The 22,478-nt window shown below is 40.2% G+C and overlaps 1 protein-coding gene across 1 annotated transcript; it reads right to left on the reverse strand.

Annotated features, from left to right (window-relative positions):
* Positions 1–2,113: 2,113 nt before the first annotated feature.
* On the reverse strand, positions 2,114–21,892 carry LOC134569119 (serine/threonine-protein kinase N2-like). The gene is made up of 18 exons (XM_063428022.1): positions 21,842–21,892; positions 21,307–21,361; positions 16,911–17,252; positions 16,370–16,515; positions 16,011–16,113; positions 15,176–15,266; positions 14,226–14,373; positions 13,431–13,640; positions 9,747–9,956; positions 8,269–8,490; positions 8,089–8,180; positions 7,779–7,961; positions 6,691–6,753; positions 6,411–6,487; positions 5,444–5,586; positions 4,173–4,280; positions 3,454–3,534; positions 2,114–2,557 (listed from the first exon to the last, which is right to left on the reverse strand). Exons 1-18 carry the CDS (start codon positions 21,890–21,892, stop codon positions 2,354–2,356), a joined length of 2,529 nt encoding a protein of 842 aa, XP_063284092.1. The 3' UTR covers positions 2,114–2,353.
* Positions 21,893–22,478: the final 586 nt, after the last annotated feature.

The following is a 22,478-nucleotide window of genomic DNA, read 5'->3' on the forward strand; positions in this document are numbered from 1 at the left end:
ACCAATTTCTAATTTTTCCTTCTTTATAATCTATTTGGTCCCTCCTAAATTTGGTCGCTTTTATATTAGATATTTTGTCATCTACTACTTTTCTTTTTTTTTTAAGATCTTGTAATTAATTTCTAAATTTTTAGTATCTCTATGCAAAATTATCTCTTTTTTCATAATGTGGATCTCCTCTTCTATATTTTTTAGTGATCTTTTTTGAAAGTCAACAAGACTTTGAATATATCTTCTTGAACATTCATCACTGGCTTTAAACCACTCTTCCATTAATGTTTTATCTTCTGTACCATAGGCTGGTATTTTTAGAACTCTAAGACCCCTAGGGATGATGTCAGACGCTAGGTATTGTTCTAAAGAAGTTATCTCCCACCATTTTTTGGTTTCTTTCTCTAATAAATATTCACATTTTTTGAATTTTTTAGAAAGAGTATTATCTATTGGAATAGTTTGTTGGTGGAACAATGCGTTAATTCTTTTATTGCGTTCCTGTCGCATTTCATGATAGACATTATTAGATGCCATATGGGTATACAATACAGTAACAAGTGAGGAACAATAAACAAAATATAACAAAACTTGTACTGTATAGAACCCCAGAGAGACCAGAAAATAATGCTAACACCCCAAAGTGTACCTCACTTACACCAATACGATATACAAAAAAACAAACAAATCTATACAGCGTCAAAGAAGTAGGAGTATAGATCAAAAAGGGGGTAGCACACACATATACAGAGAATACAACCTGTATCCAACAGGGAAAGATCTTGGAGGAGTCTATTTTTGTTTGTTTGTTTCCTTGTTTTGTATTTCCCCTAATTGAAAATTCCCCTTAAAGTGGTGGGTTGTCTCTCCCCTCTGAAAGTGCCTGCGATGTGCCAAAAGCTGCTAACGTTTGCTGTCGCAGCTAGTAAATCACCATGGCACTGAAAGTTTGCTTTTTTGAAGTCTTAACACCATAACCACTAGAGCCCACTTTTGTGATTATGGTGCCAGGAGTGCCCTTGCACCCCAAACAATAAGTAGCCGTTAAACAGTTTCACGAGGTACTGAAAGGCACACAGTATTAGTACACTAGGAGAAGGGACCATACCCTTCAGGAGCCCTCCTGGTAAGCATGTATAACGGGACCCCATGCCGTGTCGGTGTCAGGGGGGCCCATGCCGTTCGGTGTCAGCGGGGGCCCATTAAGCTGGATATCTTTTTATTTAGAGAGGTTTAGATTGATAATTTTCACTGGTCCTCTCCAAAGATGGCGCACTCTTTAGGACGAGGGTGACTGAAAGACAGACTCCAGCTTTTATAGATCTACAAATGCCATGATGGATATTTCAGGCTAAAAATTGCAATTCCCTTGTCCAGTCTTACTTGTTATAGTGAATAATCCCTATTAGATCTATGCTCTGCACTTTCTTCACAGGTGCTTCCATAATTATTAGACTAGACGCCCATTTATCTGTCAGGCAGTCGTTTTATTTATGTTTCCCTGAATGTAGAATTATCAAGAGCAACATGGGTGTCCCATACTTAGGTCGACAAAGCCATCTTTGTTCTGTTTCAGCTATTGATGCATTGACATTTGCAAGCAACAAGGGCTTTTATTCACCGTATGTAGAATATGTCTCTTTCATGACCTTACTTTTGGTCAGATTAAGTTGTTGCAGTTATAGAGCAGGGATTCGAAAAGTCGCAGGCCGCCATGGTGAATAAAGATTTTGTCCTGGCTCCTGGAATTCATCAGCCCGTTCCCACAGAGTAACATTTTAGTTGGGGCCTTCAACGTTCTGCAGTGGGCTGGCTTGGTAAGGCCTAAATTTTGGTTATGGAACTAAATTCTGGTGAAACCAGACACCAAGGACACCAAGGATTAATCGTGTGGCAGGTGGCCAGTGCTTGCTTGCCAACTGCTAAACTAAATAGTTAAAATAATAATAATAATAATAATAATAATCTGGATGGAATACGTCGGGATCCCAAGCCTGGCACCATTCCTCCTGCTTCCACTACACAAAGATACACGTGTTAATTTACATATTTTTTATGTAATATTTTATTTGTACATAAATAATAATAATAATAATAATAATAATACATGTTTAATCACAATTCAACAATTTGGAGGGTTACTTGCAAAAAATAATCAAAGTGATTTTTTTAATTTAAGGCCAAAGTAGTCAAACTGAAAGTATAGCTGACTTAGAGGATGTTTCTTTTTTGTCTATTTTCACCTTAAATTTGAAATTTAGTTGCAATTCTTACTTTAGTGTTCAATAAATATTTTCGTTGGATAAAAAATATTAATGTTAATTCTCCTTCCAGTAATTCTTATTGTGGATCACAACCAAGACTAACTCCAATCTGCCCTCCAACAAAAATCCTCAAATGTCTGCTTCTCTAATAACGGTGGAACTCTTCGTCTTACTGGTGGAGTTATAATAGGCGCTTCCGAGGTGAATATTGCATCAAAGTTGCTGACGTCTTCGGCTCCGTTGATGGTTGGCACAAATGGAGGTGTCACATTTTGTAATAACAATGCGTTCCAATCTATATGCTGGAAAGGAATGTGTAAGATAATGAGCATCACGTAAAAGCCAGTAAAATAACTATATACAATACAAAATAACAGCTAATATGCCCAAAAGGCTACATTTTGTACAGATCCCAATTGGATTCTCAAAACCGATCTTCAGACTAACTTAAAGGAATAGTCCAAGCATCATAACCACTATATCTTGGTGTAGTAGTTATGGTGACAGGAACTCTGTGGCACCCTACTAGTGTAAGTAGTCAAACTGTTTGTGAATGATGTGACAACTTACCTGGAGTCCGCTGGTTTCCTCCTCCTTTCCAGCCCCTAACCTCCCTGCAGTGAGCTAGCCTTGCAGTGCATGGAGGCACTCATTGGCTGAGAGTGCTCAGGTAACACTCTCAGCCACTGAGTCAACCTGCGACCAGAGCCCAGCGGACCCCAGGTAAGCTGCCAAAGCTTTTACAAATGGCTGCAGTGGTTATGGTTTTTGAAGTGTTTTGTTTTAAATCACCAGGATGGAGGGAGTTGTTTTTTTTAAAGACTAGTGAGACTAACATTAAATATGGGAAATACATCTGTTTTCAAAGATACATTTTATTACTTAGAATGTTTATTTAGCTTCCTTCCTAAATGACAATTCTACTTTAAAGTTGCTCTGCCATAATTTACAAACTCCATCAATGGGAACAACCTTACTTGGGATCTGGGAATTGACAGAACTTAACAAGAGAAACTTCTTTGCCAATCTTGGACTTGACCGTAAGACACAGTATTGCCTTGTTTGAATTTCAGTAAAATTTCAAAGCCGCTAATATGAATATCATACAAAGATTTTTTCTTGCCGAAAGTCTCACAATTTTTTTGTGACAAAACCACTTTAAGTGAGAAGACAAAACAAAGAAAACATGGGGACTTACTTGAAAAAAAGGATGGTCTTTCACGTCCTCTGCATCTCTCTCGCTGGATCCCAGACGCTTCACATGGTTTTTACTCAGTAACTGTAAAAGGAATTTTTTTAAATAGGTTTTTTTTTTTTTACTACAGAGGGGGAGTGAATTCAAAAGTCAGTCTGCAAATCTGAGGTTAAAATATCAGATATAAAATGTATCTAACTCTAGTTTCCAGACTTGGCTCCTTCAGCCATGATGTCTCTCCTCTTTGCAAAATCAAAAACCCTGGCATTATGCCCACCGGAGACCGGGCTCTGCATCTGCCACGCGGCAACTACCTGCATGCTTACATACAAGCCACTAGCGGGTAATAATGCAGGATTATGGGTATCATAGAATGAGAGAGCAGATATGCCGTGTTTTGTTCTAAAACTCTGTAATAATTAATGTTTCTTTACCTGCATTAACACACACAGCTAGATACATCCAATTCAAGGTGTATATAGTATTGAGAAATTTGCATGGCCAATAAAAGAGCTATTGGGAACACATAAAATAAAAAAAACGGATACATTCCATGTGCCACAGATCACCCGGAACTCCATTCTATTCTACACATGCTACAGAAGTTTATAGAATTCCCCCATCCCAACTCAGGTTTCTAGGGTTGAATCACCACTCATCAATGGCGAATAGACATTCTGAGCGCGGGTCGTATGCTATATTAAATTTGCATGGTGACTTACCCTACTTAGTATTGAAGTGGCTTTACTAGACAATGACGCTGGTATTTTCAGTTTACGTTTGGCAATATTAGCATATAACGTCTCAACATCACGGCCTTCAAAGGGTAACTAGAGAAAAAATAAATTTAAAAAAACACAGGTTAAGTTTTAAAAAGTTGTAAAATTCAGAAGTAGACAGTTGAGCAATGAATGAATACTTTAGGGTTTTTATAATGCTAGTAGTACAGATGACACAATGTGTTGTGTGAGTGTATGAAAGTATAATATGTGCAGGAGAACTATAAACTGTCATTATATACATCACCGGGTGTACTGCAGGGGAGTGAAATGCGTCTGGCGAAGCTCAGTGATTGGCTGGAATTTTCAAAAACACTGAACAATTTTCACGTCAGCATGGAATCGCTATTTTTGAGCTGTCAGACAAAGGACTGGAAGATCTATATTCTAATTAATTTTCTCCTAGTGTTTTTATTTATTTACTTTTTTAATTGTAATCTAGTATTATTTTGTACAGTTATATTGGGTTATGATGGCTTTTATTATTTTTGTAAGGAGAGAAAAAAATTGGAATACGAAAGACTTCAATAAGTAACTATGTGGGATGTTTATTAGGGTCAGAAATACTGAGCATCTTCTCACCGTATTTCGGTATTTGCAAAGAAGCCGTATACAGAGGGTTACACACTATGTACGGACACAACGCCAGCCACTGAGCTACTGGACATGGGCCGGAGCAGAAGGCGGGGATAAGTCATTGGTAAGAGATTTTTTTCACTCTCTGGGAAATAAATCACAGAGTGGGGGGTGTTTGGCAGCCAAATGTTTTTCGTGGGAATCAATAGTCAGGGGTAATTTACATGGTATTGACACGAATTGGGAATGTAGCTATGTGGGGATCTATTATGGGAAGGAGAATGTGAGATGTGATTTGGATGAGGATGGACTCACATAGTTAAATGCCAGGTAAACGTGTGATAAATGAGTGGAAAAATAACTGTCAGGGAGTGTGGGGTCTGTGTCTGAAAGGGAGGAGTTAATTCATTGGCAGAGGAATTATGGGGGGTCTCTTTTGGGGTGGGATGGGATGGGATGGGGTGGGGTGGGAGAGTGAAATTATTGGAGGGGAGGCCCAAAAAAAGTAATAGAAAAAAAATAGAGCATCGTTTTCTATAAAGAATGGTGTTATGTTAAAAGCAAATACTTGGCAGAATCTCTTTATATTTTCTAATCAGAAATCTGTCTGTAAATTCTTAATGAAAGATTGTTCTTACGTATCTAGTTAGCATTACGTAAATAACCACTCCGAAGCTCCACCAGTCCACAGATCTTGTATATGCCATGCGCTTGGCCATTTCAGGAGCCATATAATTAGGAGTTCCACAAAGGCCGATGAGTCTATCTCCGTATCCGACTCCTTAGAAATAGAGAAAATAGAATTGTATATTAGCTGAGGATAGATGTTCAGTTTTAGCAATTTACATTTCAAGATGACTTCCAGTTCGGTGTTTTGCTGCCACAACTGCTCATAGAATTTCCCTCCGAATCTGGATTTATACCATTAAAAAGTGAAAATTGCCATTATTGCAGTGGCCGCATTCGGGCTGGGTTTAGGTACTCTATACACTTACACTACACTTCAGTCACAAAGACTTTAAAGGAACAGTCTGAGCACCGTAACAACTCTTCATCTAAATGAAGTTGTTATTGTGCCAGCAGGCGCCAGGCACACTCTTACTTCCAAGGGGTTAAACGAACTTTCTGAGAACAGCTGAACACCTTGAGGTACAAATGCACCCAGGGGCCTCATGGCACCATTACAATTTAATTCAGATTAAGATGTTGTGGTGCCTAAACTGTCTTTTTATTCTTAATTAAACATGCTAATGGGTTAACTCATGGCTGATGACTGGTAATATGTTTCTGTATCGAATCACATCTTTCTATAAAAATAATATTGAATAGCATTTGCTGAGCTTGTTGAAATCTTTAAAAAAAATCTATTTTTCTGAGGGACCAAAGCAGTAGCCCAGTCTATTTTTCCTGATTCACAACATAATTTAAATTGGAAAAATCGGGGAACGTTCCTTTGGGTTTATTTTGGAATAAAGTACACATTTTATAGACATCCTATTATATGTTAAATGGCTGTTTAAATTAAAGATAACTCTGATTTTAAACTCAGTAAGTGTGACCTTTTTTTTTTTTAAATCTGAAATTAGTTTAGAACATTTTAGTTACCTTCTACAGACAGACCGTAGTCAGTAATCTTTGCAAATCCCTTCTCGTCCAGAACAATATTTTCAACCTTCAGATCCCTAGATTAAAATGTAGAAAAGAAAGTTTTATTAATTTTACATAACACTAGAAGCATTCAGGATAGCTTTCAATGCTCAGGCTTTTTAATTGGTTAAAATGAATAACTTCATCTAGATAAACTAACTGGGTTAAACAGACCGGGTGACATAAATAATACAAATATCACCGGCACCCCATGTGTAGTTTGTTTCCATAAACTTACCTGTGGATGATATTTTGTTCGTGTAAATACTGAAGTCCAAGGACGACACATGCAGAATAGAACCTGGGGGGGAGAGAGGGAATAAATAAATCCATTGATTTCTACAAGATGTATGTGCTATTTAATGGTTTTATCCCATATTTTCTAAGTCCCTCTGTATTCTGACATATTCCATTAATTCCCAGGTTCCCTCCTTGTCTTTCACTGCTGGTGGGTTGTTATTTATGAGCTGATACAATGGTGATTGGTCGTTTATCACTTACAGCCGGTTCCATTCACCAAGGCCGATACTTCCAGAATCGTTAGCCATGGTTGGTGCAGACAGCGGTGGATCTGGCCAGAAGTAACTGCACTGATCCAGCACTGGACACATAACAGCAAGCAGATATACAGCAGCTCATGGAATATACATCAGTTTATACAATTTGAAGTCATTGTCAGTACAGAAGGTGTTTGTTAATGACTAATCATGTTTATACGCTTTTCTAAAACCTGTGCTGGCATCTTTATCGTTCTCCATTATATTTCATTACTTGTGTCAGGGGCAAATAGCCGTATATGGAGTAAGGATCCAGCATAAGCGTAGGATAGTATAAAGGGAGCAAGTCGGTTGTGGTGTGCCGAGACCGACGATACGGTAGGCCTATAAATAAAGAGGGCCCACCAAGGAGTAAGAAAGTAAAGTAAATGGAAAGAAAAGAGAAAGTGTTGAAATGAGGCGTGGGTGGGAGGGAGGGTCATTCTGATGCTGACCTCAAGCGATATGAGTCAAGTAAGGGGTGTCCCTTCTATAGGGGAGTGAATTAATTTAAGCCCCTCCCACAAAAAATGAAATTCTGTTTTTATGATATTGTTACAGTTTTAATTTAATGGGCATTGTTTCCACGCTTTGTTTTATTTTATTTATCTCCTTCTGTAAATTAACCTCTTTTAAACTAAATGAACACAGAATTTAAACCCAGTGTGATATCCCAGGATTCATTATTAATGTGAGAAGATGTGATGGAATGTGAAGCTCAGCCCAAGCCACCATCTGTAGAACATTGGGTGAGATCTCGATATATGAACACAATGCTGCTTATACTCACACTGCTCTGGGTTCTGGAAATGGGCCGTTGTTGTTATCAAGGCATGAGAGAAGGTCGCCCCCGGCTGCATACTCCATAACGAAGCAGGCGTGATCTCGAGTGTGGAAACACCCACACAAGTTAACAAGGAATGGGTGCCGCCTATTGCTCACTGTCTGGAATATCCGCTTCTCACTCAGAAGGCTGGAAAGGAAAAGAAAAGTTAAAAGTTGATTTTCTTTAACTCCAAAACCAAATGTCAAAATAAATGACAGAAACAGGACATTGTCCTTCTCCTAAACACAAGATATTCATTACTGCATTCACTGACTTGTTGAAATGATGTGGTAATTCTAACTTGACTTTCTTTATGAATTTCAAGGCGTACACCTTGGTTGTTTCCTTGTGCTCGGCCAGCAGAACCTGAAATTAAAGAATAAAGTGTTGTGCTGTCCTGAATTTAAGACATCTGTTATATCGAACTAGAGCTGGAATTCCACCATAAACGTACTTTCCCAAACTGCCCTTTACCCAGCACAGAGCAAAGCTGGAAGTCCTGCATTCTCAGGGGAAGACTATCCTGAGCACACACAGCAGGTAAGTGTTCTTGTGGTAGGTCCTCAGATTTTTCAGAAACACTATTATCTAGACTGGAACAATTAGGCTCGCTCATTCCATCTGGTGTCATGATGCATATGCTATCACTGCTACGTCCATAGCTGCCTCCAGAATCCTAGAAAAGAAAGTCAGGCACAATAAATGTGGGGTTTTATTGTCACTTCTCTGGAATAGGTGCCATTGAATATAAAGAAATGTGTTAACCTTTTTTCATGGAATGCTCTGTTTTCTTTTTCTTTTCTCTGGCACAGCCAGGGCACACAATGCAAATGAAGAGGAGATATAGAAACATTGTTTCATTTCTCCTCCTCTCTGCATGCTCTCCCTGTGCTGACAGTCAGGTGCAAAAGGCGGAGCTTATAACAATGATTGACAGGGAGCTAAGATGGAGGTGTCAATATGTGATAAATCCTGTTTTAAACTGTTTGATATTATTCTTGTTAAAAAAAAAAAAGTGCAGCACATCATGACTATGCTAAGCGAAACACTGTCGACCTCTCGTTAAAACCATGTAAAAATGCTGAAACGTATACTTAACTCTGCACTCAAAAATAAAGAATTGAAAAAAAAAAAAAAAAGATGGAGGTGTCCAGTTACAGGATAAGAGGTGTGAATCTCTACATTTAATTTTATTGTTCACATCTCACAAACACATGTTAAATATAGGGATAAGTAAATATAATATTAAAAGTCCCGGGAAGTCATTGTTTTCCTTTGATAAACCATACGTCTGATTTATTTACTAAACCCAGCAACTCAAATGATCAAGAAATGCAAACACGTGGCACCTTGGAAACAATAAAACTGAAATTAATGCATACGTTAGATCCTTTCTATCATTTTTATATTATTCTTTAGATTTTTTTAAATGTGTATTTATCTAAAATTGACAAGGGAGTAGAGACTATGCATGATGAAAACAATGAAGGCCACATACCTCTCTGCTGTTATAAAGGGATATCAGTCATAATCTCCACTAGAAAGCTGACCTTGGTATGGGGGCTTGTCCGATTGAGTCTCAAACATATTGATCAATAGAAAAAAGGAAGCACGGCGTAGTGAAAATAAAGCTGACAACTGATAGGCCAGAGCCTGTTTTACTCTGGCAGCCTTGAGTGCCTTGCATGGAACACGTGCCATAGGTTACCGACTCCTGGCCTAGAGTGTCCTGGTGCTATTCCCGGTTTAATGTCAAACCAGTTAGACTCTTCCAAGTACCTGGATACCTCCCCCCTCCTCAGCCATGCTTTTTTACATTTCTGTATCAATACCAATTTTATGCAACCTGGATGGCATTTATTGTGTTGTGCTGTCCTGCATTTAAGACATCTGTTATATCGAACAAGAACTGGAATTCCACCTTAAACTTACTTTCACAGATTGCACAGAACGATGCTGGAAGTCCTGCAATTTGAGAAGAAGCTGATCTTGAATCCACATAGCAGGTAAGTGGTCATGCGGTAGGTCCATAGAATGTTTAGGGACGCTTTTATCCAGACTGGAACAATTAGGCTGACTCATTACATCTGGTGTCATGATGTATCTGTTATTAATGCTACCTTCATGGTTATCTTCAGAATCCTATAAAAGAAAGTTATAAATAATGAAATGGTAGAGAAAACTAAAGGAAGCTAGGTTTGCTGTGAGTGAAGCGAGAAGCAGTGAATGTGGGAAAATAATTATTAAATGGGAACTGTAAGCACCATAACAATTCTAGCTCGCCCAGAGTTTCCATGCGTTATCCCTGGTTTATTGCCCAGAGTGTCCATGCGTTATCCCTGGTTTATTGCCCAGAGTGTCCATGCATTATCCCTGGTTTATTGCTCAGAGTGTCCATGCGTTATCCCTGGTTTATTGCCCAGAGTGTCCATGCGTTATCCCTGGTTTATTGCCCAGAGTATCCATGCGTTATCCCTGGTTTATTGCCCAGAGTGTCCGTGCGTTATCCCTGGTTTATTGTCCGGAGTGTCCATGCGTTATCCCTGGTTTATTGCCCAGAGTGTCCATGCGTTATCCCTGGTTTATTGCCCGGAGTGTCCATGCGTTATCCCTGGTTTATTGCCCAGAGTGTCCATGCGTTATCCCTGGTTTATTGCCCGGAGTGTCCATGCATTATCCCTGGTTTATTGCCCAGAGTATCCATGCGTTATCCCTGGTTTATTGCCCAGAGTGTCCATGCGTTATCCCTGGTTTATTGCCCGGAGTGTCCATGCGTTATCCCTGGTTTATTGCCCAGAGTATCCATGCGTTATCCCTGGTTTATTGCCCAGAGTGTCCATGCATTATCCCTGGTTTATTTTTTTTGTTAATCTTTCTTTTATTGAAGCATATCAGGTGGGGTACAAAACAGAAAGAGGGAAATGCAATATCTGGTTACATTAAATGGTGAATACAGCGGTAGCTTAAACAGTTACATTTCATGGTAGGGGATGCTTCATTTTTTTCTTTTTTAGTGTTAACAAAAGCGTGTTACAGTTAGCAGTAGTGCCCGTCCCGATAGGTCGTTAGAGGGTGACAGTAAGTTATGCAAAACTGAGGCACATAGCTAATTAGTAAAACAATAAGGTTGTATTATTTAAAATAACAGTATGAAATGCCATAAACGAAACATCAAGTAAGGCAAGGCAGGTACCAGTCAGAGGAGTCATAGCTTATGCTTTACAAATATAACATGGCAGTAGCTTATAATCGTATGCTTATCCAATCATGCTTGTTCTGCTACAAGAAGTGACAGTATATGAATATCTGGTATTATGCCCTCCGAGCAACCACCAAGCAGGGGCCGCCCACGCCAGGCAGCTGGAGACAGAGTAAAATTAAAACGATAAAGTTGCATTTAAGTTAAAGACCTGTGCATAAAAAATAAAATAAAGTACCATACAGTAAGGAAGGAGACATGAGTGGTATCAAGCTTCCAAGCAGTGTCCCCTACAATACCGGCAACTTGACTAACCAGTGCGTGGACCGAAGAGAGTCCTTACGGTGAAGGGTAAAAAATAAAAGGTGTCGTGAGTCCATAAGCCAGTCCCCTTCAACCCATGGTGGTTCCCGGCATGCAGGGTTTCGGTGCCAGTCTGCAGGTGTGCTTGCGGTGCGTGTCTGTGGCTGGCTTCTGTACCTCTCCGCAGAACGGGTATTAATGAGAGTGACTCCCTTGTCCCGGGATGGTGTGCAGGCTTGCGGCCTCTTGCCCCCGACTCAGTGGTCGTCTGGGTCTGCACTTTCGAGAGGGATATAGGAGCGGGTCTGATATGATGGTCTTCTAAGTATGTAAGTACTGATCAGCTGGTACAGGTGGATAATCGCTGGTGTTTCAGAGCGAAGACAGATAAAGTGATAGGCATGGTCAGGGCCTCTGTTCCTTTGGCGGTCGCCGTGGGCGGGTGTCACAGCATCCTATTTCCTGCAGTGGCTCCTCTGCGTCCGAGGGCCGCTTGTCTTCGGCCTGAGGCCTGTGTAGGCGCTCGCGCCTTTCGCCATTGGACCCATCAACAAGTCCGTGGGCCCAGGGTTCTGCCGGGACCCAAGCTTCTCCCTGGGTGTATGGCAGGCTGTGGGGGGGGGGGATTCCTCCCCGTGAGCGCCAGGCTCAGAAGAAGGGTGTGCGGGCCTCTCGGCAGCGGAGTCCACAGGTGAGGTTAGTGGCGTGTAGCATATGCCAAGTGTTTCTCCGGGCGTGTGAGTCTTAGCTTGGTATAACCCCGTGTGCCCGGGTAAGCGATGGCTGCCGGCAGACCTGTGTTCAAGGTTACATGTTCTGCGCACATGGTCTCCGCCATCTTGCGCGCGGGTCTCAGGCTGCATGTCGGTGGCGTCTCGGATGGCCGTTTGGTCTGGCTTGGTTTAGCTTAGCTTAGCTTGGACCGGGATCACCCCCCCGGTCCAGTGGGGGGGGAACAGGACCAGGCCGGCAGGCTGTCAACGCGTGTCGGGCCCCGTCGGGCAGGATAGCGTTGCGGCGGCTGTCCGCTTCACTCACCGCCAGCATGGGTCCCGTCAGTTGTAGCAGGCCCCATCCTCCGAGGGACTAGAACTTCGGGAGCAAGCCTCTCCCCGGCTCAGGCAGCCCGATTACATCGAGGGTCGCAGTAAGTCGCCAGTATTTCTCGCAAAAAGTCTCAGTTAGTAAGCTGTTTGGGACTCTGTTTGCCGGAGCCGAGCTGTCCTGCGACCGCTTAGCTCGGCGGCCCGGCCCCGCCCCCCTTATCCCTGGTTTATTGCCCAGAGTGTCCATGCGTTATCCCTGGTTTATTGCCCAGAGTGTCCATGCATTATCCCTGGTTTATTGCCCAGGGTGTCCATGCATTATCCCTGGTTTATTGCCCAAAGTGTCCATGCGTTATTCCTGGTTTATTGGCCAGAGTGTCCATGCGTTATCCCTGGTTTATTGCCCAGAGTGTCCATGCGTTATCCCTGGTTTATTGCCCAGAGTGTCCATGCATTATCCCTGGTTTATTGCCCGGAGTGTCCATGCGTTATCCCTGGTTTATTGCCCAGAGTATCCATGCGTTATCCCTGGTTTATTGCCCAGAGTGTCCATGCATTATCCCTGGTTTATTGCCCAGAGTGTCCATGCGTTATCCCTGGTTTATTGCCCAGAGTGTCCGTGCATTATCCCTGGTTTATTGCCCAGAGTGTCCATGCGTTATCCCTGGTTTATTGCCCAGAGTGTCCATGCATTATCCCTGGTTTATTGCCCAGAGTGTCCATGCGTTATCCCTGGTTTATTGCCCAGAGTGTCCATGCATTATCCCTGGTTTATTGCCCAGAGTGTCCATGCGTTATCCCTGGTTTATTGCCCAGAGTGTCCATGCATTATCCCTGGTTTATTGGCCAGAGTGTCCATGCGTTATCCCTGGTTTAATGTCAAACCAATTAGACTCTTCCAAGTACCTGGATACCTCCCAGCTCCTCTGCCATACCAATAGTGAGGAATTAACATTTCTGTATCAATACCAATTTTATACAACCTGATGGTATTGATTGTGTTGTGCTATCCTGCATTTAAGCCATCTGTTATATCGAACAAGAACTGGGATTCCCCCTTAAACTTACTTTCCCAGATTGCACAGAGCAATGTTGTATGTCCTGCAATTTGAGAAGAAGCTGATCTTGAATCCACAAAGCAGGTAACTGGTCATGCGGTAGGTCCACAGAATGTTTAGGGACGCTATTATCCAGACTGGAACAATTAGGCTGACTCATTACATCTGGTGTCATGATGTATCTGTTATTAATGCTACGTTCATGGATATCTCCAGAATCCTAGAAAAGAAAGTCAGACACAATAAAAGGATAGTGAATACTAAAGGAAGCTAAGTTTGCTGGGAGTGAAGAGAGAATCATTGAATGTGGGAAAATAATGATTAAAAGGTCATTGTAAGCACCGTAACATTCTAGCTTGCTGTAGTGGTTCTATTGCCCAGAGTGTCCTGGCGCTATCCCTGGTTTAATGTCAAACCAATTAGATTCTTCCAAGAACCTAGATATCCCTCCCACCCCCCTTAGCCATACTGATAGCGAGGAATTAACTTTTCTGGATCAAAATCCAATTTTATGGCTGATCGCTCCTGGCTAAACCCCCACCCCTCACAGCTGTGAAGGTTGGATAGACAACATTTATAGCGCTAAAATTTGAATTCCACATAATTACTGTGGCCAAGGAGGCCATCACTTTATGCCAGAGAAAGTCCAGTGTTTTGTCAAAATACTCCCAAATGGTTTGACAAAAACGTAGGTTAGTAGCCACAGACTCTGTGCACTATAACTACTGCACTGAGCTGTAATGGTTATTCTACATGGAGTGTTTAGAGATAAAGAACAACCAAAATAAAGCCAGCACATCTTTACCTGATCCGGTATATCCGGGATCTCCATATGGAATGAAAACCGACTCGGATCACTATGTAGAAAGGATTGACTTGGAGCAGGAGGCACCTCTAAGTCAAGTTCCACATCCGGTTGGATAATTGGTTTCATATCACATGTTAGAATATCGCTATCAGAAGGAAAAAGAAAACAGTTTATATGGTTGTATCATTAAAATATGATGGCAGATTATCATATCTATATAGTCATTATATTTTAGACATTAAAGGGACACTGTAGGCACCCAGAACACTTCAGCTCATTGAAGTGGTCTAGCTGCAAACTCCCATCACCCTGAACCCTGAGATGGTAATTATTACAGTTTTTCTAATGGTTTTTCTCTATTTATTGCAGTTTTTCCTCTAGTGGCTGCTCCTCTACCAGACAGCCACTAGAGGGACTTCCGGAATTGAAACCGACTTTTAGTCCGTTATCGGATGCTGGACGTCCTCACACTCTGTATGAGGATCTCCAGCGTCAGATTTTCCCCATAGGGAAGCATTGAATAATGCGGGAGGGGGCCTTGACAAAGGTGGAAGCTATAGTGCCAGGAAAACAAGTATTTTTAATGCTGCTGTTTACAGTACGTTATTTAAAGGTCACGCCAAGAATACTTGTTACTAGGGTTGCAGATTTCTGTATTTTTGCACCGTATAGAATTCTACATTCTGTGCTTTCTGTGTTACATCCAAAGCACCATACCTGGCAGAATGCAGAATTCACAGGAGTCCTGCAAAGATAATGAGATCTGGCAACTTGGCACAAGCATGCAACATGTAGACAGCATTATAAAATGTATCTGTGACTGATACGCATGCTAAGAAATGTGTAGACAGCAGTAGGCATATGACAGACTTATATATAAATGGTACTGGAAATTGGTAGGGATTCAGGTTCTAACAGCATTGATGAGAAAGATATAAAGTGAATACCCAGCCGACTCTGGCTCCTGTGTGTCCGTCACCAATAACGAGGGAGCACTGGTTTTAATGTCCGTCTCCGGAACTGGTAACGATGTTTCTTCTGTAAGTAACATAATGTAAGTATTTTCAGTGATCAATGATACTCCAATTATTTTAACCTCAATCCAACAGAGAATAAAACAATAAACACAATCTCCAATCGTAGATCTTTCTGATATTTAATTTTATAAAATAATCAATTTGTTATTCATACTCTTATAATTTTTATATGTAAACTCATAATATGACATATACCTCGTATATGTATAAACTAATAATGTCAGTATTGGAGGGGACACAATAAATGTTCGGTGGATATATACATTATAATGTCTATATACTGTATAGCTCCCTGGCTGTTAGAATTGATGTGCATGCTCCATCTGCCTGGCAACAAACAGAATGTGATGTCCCACAATGCTTAGCGAATGCATATGCAATCCTGGACACATTTGAAATTTCCCTCTCGTAGGAGACTATTGCAATAATAGATGTCAAGGTATATGTTTTATAAATAATATAAAATGTATCTGCGTGTTGGTATAGCTCCATTACTGCCTTTGCTCCTACTTCTAAGAGGACACGCAGCTCTACATTTCCTTTACAAATCCTTGGAGTGTAGAGGTCTATGGGATACATACCTCCCTATCATATCTTCCTGTAAGAGAGTTATATCTTGCAGTAGTGGTTATGGTGCCAGGCGTCCCCTGGACCCCATTATAAGAAGTCAAACCATTTTTGACCAGTTTTATTTGTTACCCATCAATCTTCATTTAAACTACACATGATGTCACTTAACCTTTACCTTTAATAATAGACTTTTCTTCCAGAATTAACTTGCGCAAACTGTCTATTTTTTTCTCGCTGTCTTGTAGTATTTTCTGGGCAGCAGCAAGATGTTTGACATTCTGTAACAGCAATAAGAATAGTCAGATAGATAATTGAGTGAGATGTATGAAGACGTGTTGGCTTGGAAAGTTTGTATAGCCTCTCTTGATTCCAGGAAAAAACTATTAGTAGCCTACTATTGGCTTAAATCAGACAAAATGCCATTGGGTTGAAATAAAACGCATGCATTGTAAAAGGTACCATGTGTTTTCACCACCTCTCCTAAATAAAATATGTTCTGTCTCTTTTAGATCAAATTAAATGTAACTAACTTACTTTGGAACGCCCATCTGAATATGCTTTGACCATAATCTCTGCTCCATGTTTCACCTTCAGCTCAATGTCTAGCTGTTTCTGCAAAGCAGTCAGCTTCGCGTTATCTGCCTGGGAGCTGGTGTCACCTTTAGGAGCAGCTGAGATCTCTGGACATCATGGAAATTAGCAACAAGAAAAGAAATGCAGAATTTAGAAATGTCAACAGACAGTTTCACTTAATAAACAAAAAAGGCAGTAACACGTCAGTGAGATGTCAGTGAGATCGCCATTATTACATCCAGTAACAACATAAATGGGGTCATGCTATAAACCACATTGTAACTCTGTGTTTTCATAAACACCGATAAACGACTCTCACAGGGAATAATGCAATCGCCAGGATTGGGAGAGAGATTTCCCATGTGAACGTAGCTCACTGTAGAAGCTGCAAATCCTGGTGATTTCCTATAAATGTAAAAGCTTCAATAAACTGTAAACAAGCTACAATAAACAAGCACATGCACACACTCATTACAAGGAAACACAAAGTGTCGGAATGTACCTTCAGTTCCTGGCACAACAATATGTGCATTGCGTTCTTGAAGCTTATTGTAAAGCTCGTCTAATTTCTTTTGTGATGTTTTGAGAAAGTTGTTGACATTTGCCAGATATTTTTTCTTGGATGTTAACTTCCCAATGTTTCTGGCTCCTTCTGTAATTTTAAGTTCTTTTCTTATGTCGTTTTTAATCTGCTCCCTAACTTTATCAAAATCCGGCTGAGCTACAGGTTTAGGGATGTGTCTTGGTGATTCACCGTTAACTGCCGATATGATATGACGTTTAGGAGAGTCCAGATCAATTGGCGACTTGCCATTTTTAGGAGAGTTCGGAGTCTTTGGACGCTCTATAAATAATAAGAAAATTGTCAAATCACAGTGTTGACAGACAATATTTTTCAATCAAGGTTAGAAAGACTACACCGACTGCACTGTGTTCCGACTACTGAACAATTCATCGATACACATATGTTTAACTGCCATTGATAAAAGAATGACTCAAAATAAAGATTGTAACAAAAATAAAATAAGAATAAATAAAAAGAAATACTACACAATACAAACAAGGCAAAATGGCAACTGATCTTTTGATACATAGACGTTTCTTCAAACAGACACTTTATGTATCATCACATGTGCTCTCAAATGTTTGGGTGCCAGAAGTTCCCCTTTCCCTGCTTTTGTCTTTCAGATAATTAGAGCTACAACATAATATTATTCCCTGCCTTGACCGACGTCTTTTAACCCGTTAAGGATGGAGGCAATTGTGTGAATGTATCTTTGAACACAGATGTACTTCCGATATTGTTATATATAGAATGTTAGTCTAACTAGTCTTTAAAAAAAATATTGTCTAATCTGGTCATTTAACCCTTTAAGAACAGCGGCAATTGTGCAATTTCTGATAAAAGCAAAATCAAAACAAAACCTGGAATATGACTATATGTCTGTTCAATCATAATTAACTTATTTCATATTAAGTGCACCCAGTGGCGTACTAAAGGAGGGGTGGGGGGGCACTCACTAGGGGGGTGCCATGACTGCCAGTGTCATGAGTCACCCCCCATCAATTCTTATAGTGCGCGCCGCGGCGCCTTTGCGGCCGCATTTGTGGCCAGGCCGCACTATACTGCACTGGCCGGTATGGAGGAGCAGGGGGAGGGGAGGAGTGTTGCGGGGAACTCGCCTGGGTTGTCAGGCAGACCCTCAACTCTCAAAATAATAATGAAATATAAAACTTAATTAGAACTAAATAATAAAGATATATGATTTATCATTTATGTATTATACTGCTGTACTCGTGGGACATCGCTGAACACAAATATGAGTGTTTTGAAAACAGTAAAATGTGTAATTTTGAAATCAGTGAAAGTGCAGTTTTTGTGAGAATGCAAAATGCAAAAATAAATAAATGTGAACACTAACTTTGCCCACGGTTTGTGACTACTAAAAAATACTGGACATACTCAATTTTAAATACTTTTACAAATGGTATACCAAGATGGGAAATATAAGACAGATATCGCACTAACCAACCCTAGAACCAAAAAATCGACCAAGCGGGTCTCAGCAATGAAAATTAAGACGGCAAGAGAAAAGTCAGCCGAGGCGATGTCTGGATTAATTTTTAAATATGTTGCACCTTCAACATCTACCGCAGTAGGAGAAAGTGCTGAAGACATTCAGTCTGGTGAATCCAGAGGTGAAATGCCTGAAGTATCTTCTCAAGAAGCTTCATATGTGAAAGCGCAAGAATTGGAGAAGACCATTTTATCTTCAAGCAGTGAAAGTGATGTAGATGAATGAGATGCCAGCAGAAGCCTGCATCAGCAAGACTCTGATGATGATGATGATGATGATGAAGAGGAGACTGTTTGACTATCAGTTTATTCTGATGTTACTGCTTGGCCAGTTCCAGTTCCAGATGTTTTAAGAGTGGACCTTATTAAGAGGGGAAGTGAACCTTTCGAAAATAGAGATGGGCCATTCAGTCCTGTTGAAAGGCGAGGAGAGAAATCAAAAGGGAAGAGTCGACAGCTGACCACTGCATGGTTCTATAAGGCTCTGCCTAATGGCGAAAAAATTCTTAGAACGTGGATGGTGTACTTTTTGCTGCAGACTTTTTGCTGTTGATGACAAAGTAACAGGGGCATCCATCTTTGTTACTGGGTTTCAATTGTGGTGGAAGCTGAACCCAAAGGTGTCTGATCACGAGGCTTCTGAGCAGCATCTTACATTCTTGGAGAAATGGAAGACCTTGGGAGCAGGATTGAAGCCACAAAAATGCCTTTATCATGTCCATCAAACAACAGTGGACAGAGAGAAAAGGAAATGGAGGGATATTTTGCATCGCCTCATGGATGTAACTTTGTTTCTGGCTCACCAGAATCTTCCTTTTCGTGGTCATAGAGAGACCATGTCAAAGACATAAGTCTTTGCCGTGGTCAAGGATATGATAATGCTGCAACTATGGCAGGGATTCATGGTGGTCTTCAGGCAAAAATAAAAGAGATTACTCCCAAGGCTTTGTTTATGCCACTTGCAAACCATTCTCTGAACCTCTGTGGGGTGCACTCATTTGGAAGTGTTAATTCCTGTGTGACCTTTTATGGAACATTGGAGAGAGTGTATTCCTTTTTTTCGGTTTCTACAAATCGTTGGGACCTGCTGATGGAGAATTTAGGTGTGACAGTGAAAACACTTTCCCAAACAAGATGGAGCGCCCATTATAATGCTGTGAAGCCAGTGACGTCAAACTTTGAAAAACGGACTTCATCCCTTGAAAAACTGTGTAATCCCCAAGAAAATGTGGACACAGGGGGATTGGCTCAGATGTTGCTGTCTGCCGTATGTGATTTTCTTTTTTGTGTTACCTTTCTTTCTGGTGTGAAGTTCTAGAAGAAGTTAATATCACACAGAAGTATTTGCAAACAGTGGGACTCACTCTTGAAAAGGGCATTGTGAAACTACAAGGTTTGAAAGCGTTTCTTGCAGATCAGCCCAGTGAAATTGTGGAGAAGGCCATCTGTTATGCAACTACTACGTTTGTAGAAATGGAGATTTCTATGGAAAGAAGAGGGAGAGTAAAGCTCCGGAAAACAATGCCAGGAGAGAAGGCAAAGGACGCTGGTCTCACATTACCAGAGGAAATGAAAAGGGCTATGTTTGAGTGCCTTGATCGTTTTCATCACGAGTTGGACATTCGTTCTAAGGTAATTGAAAAAATCCTTTCAATGTTTGCTGTTATTCAGCCAAACTCTCTGGTTGTTGCAACAGAGAAAGATATTAAAAATTATACTCCAAAATTGACTTGAGATTTTTGACGAATTCTCTAATGAAGACATCTTTATGGAAAAAGAACGTCTTCGGAGGCATTTGGAAGCTGCCAAGATCAGTGTTGAAGAAGCAAAGAAATGGACGGTATTGCAGTTCCTGGAGTTCATTGTTAAATGGGATTTTTGTGAATCTCTGCCAAATTCAAGATTCTGGCCATACTTTCAATTGAGCATGAATATGCAAAGAAGATTAGCTTTGATGAAGTAATCAATCAATTTGCAGAAATGAAGGCTCGAAGGCAGAGGATGTGAATCCTTTCAAATTACCTTGGCCGAATAGACTGAGTGGTCACTTTGGATCTGTGTTCTTTTGTTTATAGAAAGCGTATTAGCTGTTCAGTAAATGTTATTTATTAAACTTGATTTAATTTATTTCTAAGTTAATTTATTTTTCATAGCTTCAGTTTTTTCAAGTTGATATACAGTTTACAAAAAGCCCAGGAATGAGTATTACCCCCATTATGGCATACCAGTTGCAACAGTAGACAACCCAGGGTATTCAAATCTTTTTTAGTAGCCACTTAGTCACAAACTCTGACCAAACTTAGTGTTCCCATTTTCTTTTGCATTCTTCACACAAGGACTACACTTTCACTGGTGATATCATCATTATACGTTTTACTGTTTTAAAAACACTCAAAGTTGTGTTCAGCGAAGTCTCGCGAGTATAAAAGTAGCCCCCCATGTCCAGGTTTTATGGTGTTTTGGAAAGTTACAGGGTTAAATATAGGGATTGCTAATTAGATTCTCTGAACTTTCTGCCCGAGTCGTCAGGCAGGTTCCACAAATTATAATTAATAAAATCACATTATTATGTAAAAAAATAATACATACATATACACGTAGAATTAAATAAATGAAAAAAAATATATATATTAAAAAATATATATATATATATATATCACATGGCCAAGCAGGATTGGGTTAGTTGGACTTGGAACGTGAGTATGGGGAGCTGGGGGGAGTGCAATCTGCTGGGCATACCATGCTGTCCTGCGGGTTAAAGCCCACATTTTTCAGAGAGAGAGAGAGAGAGAACAACCACACACACAATGTTTTAACATACCCGGAAGGTCCTCTCCTTTCTGCTCAACATCATCAGATTTTTTGCGTCTGGCGCCCTGAAATGGCGAGTATATGGGGATTACTACCCATCTAGTGATACATATTAGTAATTATAAATACCCCTATTACTACCCATCTAGTGATACATGTTAGTAATTATAAATACCCCTATTACTGCCCATCTAGCGATACATATTAGTAATTATAAATACCCCTATTACTACCCATCCGGTGATACATATTAGTAATTATAAATACCCCTATTACTACCCATCTAGTGATACATATTAGTAATTATAAATACCCCTATTACTACCCATCCGGTGATACATATTAGTAATTATAAATACCCCTATTACTACCCATCCGGTGATACATATTAGTAATTATAAATACCCCTATTACTACCCATCTAGTGATACATATTAGTAATTATAAATATGGATCCACCCACAACCTTGGAGTTAACATGTTACAGCACCCAGTTAATCGTTTGGTTAATTGGAACCTTAAAGAAAAAAAAGTCATTTACTTACATTTCGAAAGCGCAAACGCTGAATCCACGGGAAAACATTTCTATTTGCCATCGCTAGCAATTCGATCACCACAACAGCTAAGCAGTGTCTACTGTCCAAGCCGTGTCTAGTGACTGCTGCAAACTGTGAGCATCATGTGTGATGTTACATGATGTCACGATGATGTCACAGTGAGCAGTCACAATGGATCACATGTCCTCACCACCTTGACAGACAGACAGACAGACAGACACACAGACATATTATACACAGTTTTATATTATGTATAATGAGTATTAACACCATGCATACTATCTATCTATCCATCATTCTATCTATCTATCTATCTATCTATCTATCTATCCATCATTCTATCTATCTATCTATCTATCTCTCTATCCATCATTCTATCTATCTATCTATCTATCTATCTATCTCTCTATCCATCATTCTATCTATCTATCTATCCATCATTCTATCTATCTATCTATCTATCTATCTATCTATCTCTATGGATAAAGAGACAATGAGGTTTGTTCCCTAATTGTAAAACCAATTGCAAACATTTAGGCAAAATTTATGATTATGAAAATCTCTCCATCTTAGCTTTTGTCAGAGATTGCATTCTTTTAATTTAATGCAAATTGTTTCTCCGTTT

The sequence above is a fragment of the Pelobates fuscus genome, chromosome 7 (genome assembly GCF_036172605.1).
Source record: "Pelobates fuscus isolate aPelFus1 chromosome 7, aPelFus1.pri, whole genome shotgun sequence".
In the NCBI taxonomy this organism is placed as follows: Eukaryota; Metazoa; Chordata; class Amphibia; order Anura; family Pelobatidae; genus Pelobates; species Pelobates fuscus.

What these genes read in the sequence shown, in the direction of transcription:
- LOC134569119 (XM_063428022.1), bottom strand. Translation starts at nt 21,892, where the DNA reads ATGGCAAATAGAAATGTTTTCCCGTGGATTCAGCGTTTGCGCTTTCGA. An exon ending in ATTCAGATGGGCGTTCCAAA is followed by an intron (nt 16,114 to 16,369) that starts GTAAGTTAGTTA and finishes TTGCTGTTACAG; the next exon opens with AATGTCAAACATCTTGCTGC. An exon ending in GTTCTGTGCAATCTGTGAAA is followed by an intron (nt 8,491 to 9,746) that starts GTAAGTTTAAGG and finishes TTTCTTTTCTAG; the next exon opens with GATTCTGGAGGCAGCTATGG.